This window comes from Neolamprologus brichardi, chromosome 12 (assembly GCF_056152115.1).
Source record: "Neolamprologus brichardi isolate AB-2024 chromosome 12, ASM5615211v1, whole genome shotgun sequence".
Taxonomy (NCBI): Eukaryota; Metazoa; Chordata; class Actinopteri; order Cichliformes; family Cichlidae; genus Neolamprologus; species Neolamprologus brichardi.
This window is the reverse complement of record NC_142115.1, coordinates 32,789,937-32,801,781: the sequence shown is the minus strand read 5'-3', so window position 1 is coordinate 32,801,781 and position 11,845 is coordinate 32,789,937. Positions and strand designations below refer to the sequence as shown.

Sequence of the window (11,845 nt, the reverse complement as noted above, 5' to 3'; positions counted from 1 at the left end):
GTCGTCTTTATCCAGTTTCTGCAGTTTTGTATTTAAAAAGGAGCTCTTCACTTTGAAGCTCAGTTATAAGCTGTTGAATCCAACACCGCCTCAAAGAGTGATGTTTATTGCACATCTGGATCAGTTTTTAAATAGCAGCAGGAAAAGCTGTTGCTTCGTGTAATTAAGGAGAATCTTTTTTTTTTTACGTGACATGACACCAATTTTTATAAGACTTCACAGGACAAGATGTCACTCAGTTATCTGCGGTAGGTGAGGAGGAAGATAATGACACCAGTCAGAAGCACCATCATCATCACCACAGATGTTAGGAGTAAGGCACGACACACCGGGTGGCTCGTCAGACTGCACACAGTGCCGCGTGACTGACCGTGACCTTCTGCGCTCCCACTGGGAATGCCCACGTCCAGAGAGCGGTTGATGGATCTCAGAGACGTCAGCGACTGCCGAGGCCACCGACGTTGTCCGTCAGTTGACCTTAAAAACAAAAATTAAATAAATTCAAACTAAATGTTTTATGCATTTATTCTATATTCTATAATTAAGTTCTGCGCAGTTACCATTGCAAAAATATTTAGAAATAAAATACACAATCCATCTATACGCACACCTTTCGCTGATTAATAACTGATATATTGCTCCGAGCCAATTTCACAGCTCCATCACCAGTAAAATACATTTCAGATAAACAGCGCGACTTGTTGATTTCACTCCAAAACAACATTAAGATTAATATGAGTATTAAAATATTCCTGCTATTCAGTTTTTCCTTTGCGATACTGGGGAAACCTAGTAAGAAAATATTTGAACTTTCAAAGAACCACTTGGACAAAAAGGCAAGGAGAAAGCTTTCACTCACTGACCTTTTGACCTCCAGCTTCCCTTTGCTGCGGAGGAAACGGATGCTGTAGACTCTCTGCATAGCAGCTGGAAGGTAAGACAAAACATCTGAGTCTGTGGCCAGTTTTGGCAGGCCGAGGGAAGGCAAGGGCGTAAAGCTGCGGCACAACGGACACTGGATGGCGTTGGGCTCGGCCGACTTGACGTTCATGCGAGCCAGGCACTCCAGACAGAACGTATGCTTGCACTGCAGCATCTTGGGGCAGCGGAAGACATTGTTGAATTGACTGAAGCAGATGGCACACTCCAGGTCTGGACAGTTTTCCTCAGAGCACTGAGTTGGGAGGGGAATGGGATGGAGGTCTGTGGAGGGGATGATCACAGAGACCTGATATGAAGACGGGGTGCCAAACGCAGAGTAGGGATTTGCTGTGAAACCAGGTTCTGGGGTAGAGACTGAAGCTAGATCAGACTGAGACCTGGCTCCAACACTGAAGTCTGGATTTGAAGCTGGAAGCGGGAATGTAGAACTTGGCGATCGGACCAGGGTTTGGGGACCTTCTTGGTCTGATGAGGCCTCGTGTGGAGGAATGTTGTGGCCTGAAACTGTAGCAGAACTATTATCCGGGTGGATGACTGGAGAAGACTGATCGCACGATGGAGCTAAAGCCAATTCTTGGGGTGAACTTTGCGAGCGAGATGCTGCGGCACCACTCAAATGAGAGCCAAGATATTCATTTCCGTAGGGATTCATGTCTCATGTGCTGACGCGCTGACAAGCTGACAACACAGGAACAACAACGCTGCAACGAGATGAAGCTTGAGCCTTCAGCAGTAACCAGGGACGAGGCGCATCAGTTGTGGATTAACAGACTGGACAGAGGGATGATGCTGCTCCCTAATCTTCAGATCATCACACTCTTTCCACACTCTAAAAAGGAAACACACTGTCAATAACCAAAACTACTATTAAATCTTATTGCCTCAATTGAATCTAAACACTGACATTAGCATTTCCCATCTGTGAACCATTAAAATAAAGTTATTCCCAGTTTGATGCCAATGTTCCCAGCCCTACACTAATAACTTTTTAATATAATTTATAATAGAAATAACATTTGGACATTTTCTTCAGTGTGGTTCTACCAGCAGAGCAACAGCCAAGGTCAAAGTCAAATACCTGTAATATCGACAAGATATTTTGTAACATAGCAACCAGAGTGTCTCAGCTGACAAGATACTCCAGATTCCGAAACACTCACAGCTGGAGTTCTTCAGCTGGCCAAAAAATAAAAAATAAAATAAATAAAAAAATTTAAAAAATTAAAAAAAATGTTTTTGTGTTAATGCACTCTTAAAAAAAAAAAAAAAAAACCAACTTTAAATAAAATGAAAACAATTTTTTATTTTTATTTTTAAAAAAAGGGACAGGGATAGGTCAGTAGGTAGAGTGGTGACCCCATGATCAGAAGGTCAGGGGTTCGAATCCAGTGAGGTACCGTCCCTACACACTGTTCCCCGGGCGCCCAGTGGCTGCCCACTGCTTCACTGAGTGAATGGGTTAAATGCAGAGAGGAATTTCCCCACGGGGATCAATAAAGTATACATTATTATTATTATTATTATTATCATCATCATCATCATCATCATCAAACTGAAAGACCAACTGTGACCCAAGAAGCGAGGTTAACACAATATTTATATAAACACAGGTATCGAGGGGCATAAATGTGTACTGGATACTATTGTTTAAATACTGCAATCTGAAGAGGCAGAAGTAGCTTACGCATCATATTTATGGCTGTTGTGGGCACTTAACAATTTTGCTCACCTATATCAGTGCTGCTGCTGGTGGTGAAACAGACACAAGAGTGCTTCTCCTTAAAACATCAGATCTGCGTAAACTACATTAGACTATTTTAAAACTACCAATTTCCAACTGCCTGTGCATAAAAAAAAACGCCACTTTCTTAGAAACTACAGAGAAGGACAAACTGACAGTTTGTGCATTCAAATTACAACAAAAAGCACAAAACTTTTCACTGAAGCCATTTCAGCTTTGCAGGCAAAGCACACATCTACAGTCACATTCATGCTGTCTCAAACACAAAGTCCACATACACTTCTCTACCAAACTTTTGACCACACGTTTGATCTTTAAGACCTCACAGTCTGAAATTGACACAAGGGGCTTTAAAATATACATATAGGGTGTTCAAGACACCTGGAATAGTTTTTAATTTTCAAAACTAAGGATTTCTAGTAGTCGACATTAAAAAACAAACAAAGCGCTTACCTCCTGTGGTTCTCTCACATCAGCTCTGTTTTAAACTGGCAACCTGTTTCCACTGGTTTGCATAGCTTTACGTAAAACTGAATTACAGTCTGTGTTTTAATAAACAACATGGTGCCAGAGCCACGTTCCACACAGTGTCCAACTGCACAGACATTTGCATTGTCCGGTTTATTTACAAAAGGCAAATGTCATGCAAAATAACACCGGCCTGCTCGCTGTGACAGTCTAAAGCACACTGAGCAGGAATCACCTCAGATGCTCTAACATCTAACTGAACTCCAACAAAAAACTTTTACATGAGTGATCCTCTATGACGTTAGCATTTTTTCCTATTTACATAAAGACTGGCATTTCCTAAAAGAGTGGACACAAATATGAATGCGTCACAAAAGTCAGTCTGTGTGGCGTTTTTAAAATTACCCCCAAAAGGAGTTCATCACTATGGATACATATAAATAATATTGCAGCATTTCAGATGTTTTCTTATATTGCAGTAGGCTAAGTTTTCAATATGGAAAAGATGATCCACAACAAGGTGTTAGGTGAAGAGTTAAGTGGGGCATAAAGCTAGCTCAGAAAAACAAAACAAAACTTGAATCTTCATCAACAACAAAATCAACACATTACACTCTTCAACCATAATAATGGTTATAATAATGGAGGATAAAACGATGACACCATTTAATTCATGTAAAACAGCTGGAGTGGGAATTAAAAGACAACAAAGATCAGAAACGATCAGTTCTTGCGTCACAACTTTACACAACACAAAGCCGAATTCGACTTAAACCTCTCTCGATGTGTAAAACCTCTACAACAAGTCGTTCTGCCCAGTGTATGCGCTGGTGTATAAGCAACAAACGTAAAATTGCTTGATTTATGAGTGAGGTGTGGTGAGCGTGCAGAGAAAACTGCTCTTACCGCTCATAATCATCGCTATTTGCAGCCTTTTCTTGCCCCACGCTTCACCATAATGAGTCGGTGCCTCGGATAAAACGACCCTTCGGGTTTAACTGTAACTGCCAAAGTTGGTTTTGACTTCTGTCCAGCTCAACTTCTCGCTTTCGTATTTGAATGAAAGGAGGAAACGGGTTTAGTCAAATCACCTACTGGCCCAACACTCCGGCTAGGCTGTTTAAAAGCTCACACACACCTGAACACAGTGATGCTGATTAAAGGATCAACGGAGAGGAGAAATTTTCCACCTGATTTCACACCAAGTTTCAGCTTACACTCAAACCCATCACTTAGAAATCAGTGTATTTCATTTCCTCCATCGTTTCCAGGTATTCATTAAAGCGATTTTTACTATCCACCTTCGTAAATGTCATCATCTTTATTCACTGTAATATTTAACTTTTGGGTGACGGCACAAAGACAGAGGGAGGAGAGGAGAGAGCAAAGAAAGACAGAGCAAAAAGAAGCGGGTAAGAGTCGACATGTAGTCAAATTCTCCAATTATTATAAAGCTGCAGCTTCTATTTCACCCACATTCAATTCTGATGATTTCACATAACTTAGCAGTGTTTTGTCCTGTTGTCAACTGTGGATCCCCCACTTGCTCTTATAATCATAAGATTATATTTTTGTTATTTTCTAGTTTGTAGCGGAGTGAGGAGGATGAAGAGAGGTTGACAGAGAGGTTGTACGAGGTGAGGAAGAATGAGGGAGAAAATACTGAAGCTAGCTGGAAAAACAAGAACTATTTTTCACAAAGTAGTTTTTCATGCGTTTCATGGATACTTTGCAGTAGCACACTTAAAAAATGCCAATGGACACTGCAAACGGAGCATATTGATATGGATGGCAGCATTTAACAGGATTAACTATAAACATGGCTCCAACAGGATGGCTGCCACTACATTGATGCCATGGACTACAAATCTGTTCTCCATGTGTGAAACTGTGGCACATGATGCTCTGTGCTGAGTCTGTGCAGTAAAGGGAGCGTTTGCATCAATTCAAAAACCTTAATATGAAACAACTCTGTTACCAGTTTGCTTCGTGTGCAGGTCTGTGGAGTGGCAGGGTGATTTTCCAGTGTCTGTACTGAATAATGTTACTTTAAGTGCTTGATAATTTAGTGGACTGCCTCTATGTGATCTCATCTCTCGTCTTATCTGCTTTGCCACAAATGGTTCTTTAAGTTTTTCCTCTGGTTTGACAACTAAAGGCTCCACCCTAAAACAGGTGGATTAGATTGAAATCTGATCATTTGCTATGAATTATTCTTAGATGCTACAATATCCAACTAATTATGTTGCTTTTCAATGTAACATTGTGATATTTACCAAATTGAATTGAGGTTTGCAAATGTGAAAAGGGTTGATTACATAGTATTAATGACAAGGTACATAGTGTGTTTGGTGACTGACATAAGGAGAAGGATTCATGTTAGTGTGTGTATCGCCCTCTATCACAACTCATCTATTCTACTTTAAAACTTTTAGAGAAAAGATGTGAGGGCCACTTTTCAGATTCAATGTGTAAAATCTGTGTTGCTGAATGTTATGGAACTGAGTCACACTGAATGACAATGAGGGGACTGTCCCTTTGAATGATGCTCTGCAGCTTTAGTTAACGACCTTTGTTTTCGGTTTTTTATTGTCACTTCTCAGACAGTGTATGTTGGCAGGAGCTCTCTGTGGTAATGTATTAAAACAAATGGAAAACAGCAAGCAAAACCAGAAAGTAGGCAGAGATCAAGGTTCACAAAAATGTCATGACATCTGAACAGGTTAAAAAATCAGCAGGTTAAGGAACATTTGAGGCGGTTACGATAAAACGGTTGCTGTAGACTGAAAGACGAAAAACATCTTCTGCTTTTTCTTATGCTGCAGTGGAAGAAAACTCCTGCTATAGTGTCACTTTGCAGCATTTTTATTACTTATTTAACTTACTGAGAAAGTAGTGCAACGTATTAATCACAAAAACAAGTAAAGAGTGTAACGATGAAGTATGTTGATCGTTCAAATCTTTTTATTGCAGTAAAAACGTTTTAAGGTACAAAACAACATGAAGGAGATATCAGAAAGAGCAGTGCTAAGTTGATTTTTGTCATGTCTGAGAAACAATTGTCAAAAATCCCTTATGTTACACTCAAGGCAGCAGATGCAGTAATAATAAAAACAAACTCATAAATGTTGGAATTTATATGTATGGCTACCATTTATTTTTTTAATGTACCACTTGGAAAAGGAGTTTTGGACTGCAACTACCCTTAATTTATTATGGATCAATAAAACAGACAAAACTCTGTTAAATTATGTTTAACTGTTTATTTAAACAAGATTATTCCCTCTTCCTAATTAAAGATGCTGTCCAAAATAAAAGCCATGCTTGTGACACGTGCACAAGCATCAAAGAGCTCTGGAGGATTTGCATTTTATTTATTTACTAGCTGTCAGAAAAAAATGAGAAGTTGGATCTAATGTAATGAAATTAGAAACATCTGACTCAAAGCTCGACTTGCTCTGTTGATTTTGATTTTTGGCTAAAGGTCACTTGCAGTATCATTTTCCAAAACAACAGAAAATGTTTTTCCGTTTATACAAACACTGAACTGTTTCTATAAAGAATGCCTGTACTGTAAATAATGTAAATTAACTGTGTTATAAACCAGTTTCACCACACTCACTTCCAGCATTAATTTCTGTGTGACTTTGTAGTTTTGTCACAATGTATGAAGCCTTTAAAAAGTATCATTGGGGGTTAAATTTTACAGAGTCAACATTCACAACCGGAAAAGGAACAAAAAGGAAAAATCGGACATTAAACATCATTAATTGACAAATACCAAACCAGTTTTGGACCACTGTTTAAGCTTTCAGTGATCGTTAACATAACAAATAATTGAAAATCACTGTATAAAATAAAAATTTTCCTTTTTGAACTTAAAACATCTGCAATCAGCTTTGATTTGTTTTTTTTTTAACAGCTTTATCTTTGATCAAACATTCTTAGTTGCATAAAATAAGAAAAGTAAGAAAATATCATTTTATCTGAATAATAAGGCAGCATGTGCGTTTTCTTTTGCTCCAATTTTTAGCAGGCTGATACAACACTTGAAGAAAGAGATGGTGATCAAGACAAATGCAGACATACATTACAAATACATGAAATTCAAAGTGATTACCAAGCACGTGATCTGATAAATACAATGAGGTATAAATATTATTATTTATACAGCACAGTCCATAGGAATGATCTGAGCAGTGTTTTTAAACCCTGTTCGCACTCACTGCAGGTTTTAATGCACGAAAAAGACAAAAAACAAAACAGGTGCTCAGTGGCATGAAGACAAATGTGAAGCCAAATGTGTCCCTGAATGGATTAAAGGATTTCTTAATCAACTCTGTAGTGTGTGTACATTGTGATAAACCTCCCAAACACAGGTAGATGTTATCAAGTTTCTACAGCACGTCTTACTTGGATTAGATTCTATACAGCCACCAGAGTCCACTTTCTTGTTCGATGAGGAACAGGTTCCCCTTTTGGTTTTGCTAGTTTAATGGCAGAGGAAAATCGGACATTAGTTAGGATGCACAATCTGCCACAGAAGGTGTGTTTCAGACACACCGGGATGCCCGAACTCAATTCAGTCTGTTAGAAACAAGCTCCAGACAGCATCTGGATGCATCAGCTGCTGTAACCAAAACGTAAATCAAAACACAGCTGAAGGAATATAAAGTTGCACTGCAGAAAATTGAAGACCACTTTGTGGAAACATAAAGAACAATCTGTCCTTTAATTTTTGGTAAAAAATAATAAGCCGGTAGACCGGAAACCTTTGGGTTGGTATCCCTGTGCTGTTCAAGTATATGCCCTTTAACTTATTTACATTACCACTACGCTCCACATGTTGCACCATTTGATGACTACAGCACAGCCACATAAACATGAAAGGGTTGTTATTGTATAACTGCAAAAGTTATTTTTGGTCCACTCTTATAATGAGATAAAGTTTGGGTTGATTTTGATTTATAAGAAATTGACGTAAAAGCTTTGAACACCGTTCCCACATTTGTCACCAAGCTGGGAATGTTTGGAGTCATTCAACCAAGGAGTCATATCTTCTCGTTAATTCTGTTTACATGCTGATGAATACTGATACAATGTCCAAAATATTTGTATATTCTTTTCACATATCTCTTCAATTATCTCGTGAGTTCCTCACATTTATTTTGCAATTTATCCTTAAAAGCAGCCGACTGGGATCATTGAACAGCTGTTTAATATCAATCAAATGTGGCAGAAATCAAAAACGGGCAGTGGGCTGTGGGCTTTCATAAGAAACTGACCTTTACTAATAATTTGTTTTAGGTAAGCAATAACTTACTTGAAGCAAAGAGTATACCTCATTATACTCCAGGATTTATTTTATTGTTTAAATATCTAAACAGTTTGGATGTAAATCAAAAATAAGATATTTTTTGCCAAGTTTTCCCAAATTCAGCAAGTTTGGTGAAATGCTTTCAGCACACAAGAAAACAATAAACAAATTAAAAAACAAACAAACCACAAAGTGTAAACCTTCGTTGAAAGCAGAATATTATGGCCATATAAACATTGTTATCAGTATTGCTTTTTATTTTGGTGTATTATGGGGTATTCACAGTGGTGGGTAGTAACTAATTACATTTACTCAGTTACATTTACTTGAGGGAAAAAAATGCTTTCAAGAGGAGTTTTTCTACACTGTACTTTTTACTTTTACTCGAGTAATAATATTATGAAGTCTTGTTACTCTTACTTGAGGAAAAAATTCTTGCTACTCAGTGTGAATAACTTCATTTAATGAATAATAAACAATAATAAACAAAATAACCAAAAATGCACGAGACACAGACACAGACCTGCAGTTTATGTCAAAGTGAGACTTCTTGTTTGTACATAAGGTTTGTTGTTTTAATGTTATTCTATCTGCTGAGCCTGTTGTGCCATTTGGAGAAGTAAAGTATCACCATGTATTGTTACTGGAAGTACTTTACCCAATTTTACCAACATTTATATTACCTTCTCTAAATATTAGTTTCATAATGATTTTGAAAAGATTAGATTTATTATTTTGTAATTATGTTTTTTTATATGTAGTATTTTTATTTTGCTTTTCAGTATTAAACTTTAGATTTTTGTCTGTCTGCTTGGCTCATTTTTAAACATTAAATCAGATGTTATTATCAGTTACTCAGTACTCAAGTAGCCATTTTCACTAAATACTTTTTTACTCTTACTTGAGTAATTTCTTGGATGGCTACTTTTTACTTTTACTTGAGTAAAACTATGTTGAGGTAGTGCTACTATTACTTGAGTACAATTTTTGGCTACTCTACCCACCTCTGGGTATTCAGGGCGCTCAACTTTAATAAAATAAATAAACTCATTATGGGGCAGAGACCTCACAAATTTAAATTTGCTACAACGCCAACGACATCTCTCTCCATTGAAATGTTTTAATTCATTTTTGGATCAATAACAGTGTTTAAAAAAGACTCAACGACTCTATCAACAAACCAAAATCTACTTTCTGTGACTTTTTGGTTTTACCAAACCTTAAAGTTAAGTGATGCGATTCCTCGACATTTCTCTTGTAAATTTATGAGTTTTCTTCTCTGAGTATTACACCCCACTCCACCCCTGGGCTCTTAATATAGTACTGTATTAGAAGAAGCAGTTTATGATATGTTTGGTTATTCCCCACTGCCACTGTGACACAGCCAAAGTGCTGACCGCTTGTACAGCTTTCAAATTAAGAAAATAAAATGCTTTAAAAAGATTTTAAAAAGTCAATATCTTGTGCGACATGGCTTTGCTCGTTATTTCCTCTGCAAACACTGCTTTCCAGCTGGACTCCCAGATAGACTGGATAGCCTGTAAACATGATGACATATTGTTTCCTTTCCTATTTGAAGACAAAGCACCCCGTTGTTATCTATATTGACAGAAAGCTTTCATCAATCACCCTCTCATCCGCTGGCATCTTAAGAAGACGATTCATATACCCATCATAAGTGGCTACATTTGTTGCTGTAGTTCCCTTTGATGAAAAACGTAAGGAGCTAAAGTCATGTACTCTTCAAACCTCGTCTTCTGTGTAGGTATGAAAAATCTTTGACATGAACTTCTCTGGAAAGCCCAAGCAAGCTCTTCATTGCAACAAATAGGACCTTTGAACACTTCTGGCTGCCAACATCATGTAGCTCTCCAGTCAGTAGTTAATTATTTGCTCCCAAATTTCTTCAAAGAGTCCTAAATGTGCCGTCCATCAGGGAGCAGAATCTGTGATTGTCCTATACATCTGCAGGGAAGTCACCTCCACGTTTGGGACCTTGTTATTCTGAGGACGTCCCGTTGGGCTGTAACCGGCCGAGCGTCCCATTGGACTGAAGCTAGTAGTGGTGCGGCCTGCGTGGGTGAAACCAGAAGATCGCGTCAGGGCAGGACGCCGCAGGAACCGACCCGATGTCACCAGGTCCCCATAGCCCTGCGCGTGCGAGAAGGCGTAGCCCGAGCGGCGGGAGCTGGTGCGACGGATGCGGGCGCGTCGAGTTGGTGGAGCAGGTGTTGCTTTCGCCTGCCTCACTTTGAACATAACCTAACATTTGGGGAGGAAATGAGACAGTTATAATGCAGGAGTGGGTGTTTTAAGGAAACATTTAGTTAAATAAGAAGCCAGAAGGTTAATGAGTCCATCTTAAACATATTGTATATGTGAGAAAACCTTTAAAAAGACAAATCCTTTGAGAAACTCCTCAGAGAGCCGAGGGTTTGAATCTCAGGAGTAAACACATCTATCCAAATAAACTAGTTAAAGGATGAATCACGTCTTGTTTGTCTGTCTTGTATCTCAGGTACAGAATTCAAGTTGCACCCTCAAACTGCAATTCAACATACTGACTAGGGATGGGTATCGAAAACCGGTTCTTGTTGAGAACCGGTTCCCACTGTTTCAATTCCTTGGAATTGTTTGCCATTTTTGCAAATGATTCCCTTATCGATTCCAGTCGCCCCGAATGACGTCACCACGATTTAGGTGATCATGATGAGACAGACAGAGTCTGGCTCAGATGCTGGCAGTTCTCGCTGCAGTCTACCGTTAGCGTCTCCTTTCAGGCCAGGATAGACAAATGTCACCGAGCAGTGACAAGTTTGTGGTCAAAGGCTTGCACTCATTTGCCACAGCAGATGATTTTCAGTAAGTGAATGTGTTTAATTGTAGGCAGGGACATTACTGGATATTCTTGTGTAATTGCTACAGAATAATTGATGTTATACTTTGTTATTGCTACAGAAGAATATTTATTTTATTATTTTACATTTACAATTTTTTTTCCTGGGCACCCTGTGACACCCCATTGAAGAGCCGTAGACTGTGGCTCTCTTAAGATCTCACTGTTGGGTTTGTAAGGCCATGTTACTCCTAAATTTCTATCTTGTTCAAAGAGAAGATGTAAAACAAAGTTCTAAGCTAATCGACCTTACTGTTCTCCTTTTTTAAGAATAATTGATGAGAGAATCGATAAAGAATCGAAAATGGAATCGGAATCGTGAAAATCTTATCAATACCCATCCCTAATACTGACCCTTGAATGAATGATCACATTGATTCTCAATAAGCTCTGCTTTTTAACCTCTACTTGTTTTTGGCAAGTTAGCACTGTTAAAGTAGGATGACTTAGTTTTGAGTAGTTTTCTATGCCATGTTTCTAG

The 11,845-nt window shown here is 38.5% G+C and overlaps 2 protein-coding genes across 2 annotated transcripts in view; both read right to left on the bottom strand.

The window, feature by feature from the left end:
* Nucleotides 1-239: 239 nt before the first annotated feature.
* LOC118453463 (uncharacterized) lies at nucleotides 240-1,594 on the bottom strand. The gene is made up of 2 exons (XM_087848780.1): nucleotides 864-1,594; nucleotides 240-477 (listed from the first exon to the last, which is right to left on the bottom strand). Exons 1-2 carry the CDS (start codon nucleotides 1,592-1,594, stop codon nucleotides 240-242), a joined length of 969 nt encoding a protein of 322 aa, XP_087704906.1.
* A 6,145-nt stretch (nucleotides 1,595-7,739) lies between these two features.
* Nucleotides 7,740-11,845, bottom strand: part of LOC102787094 (phospholipid-transporting ATPase ID-like) — a 53,640-nt gene continuing 49,534 nt past the window's right edge. The window contains exon 28 of the mRNA XM_087849409.1: nucleotides 7,740-10,730. Within this exon, the coding sequence (XP_087705535.1) occupies nucleotides 10,401-10,730 (330 nt within the window). The 3' untranslated portion in view covers nucleotides 7,740-10,400. The remainder of the gene's footprint in view (nucleotides 10,731-11,845) is intronic.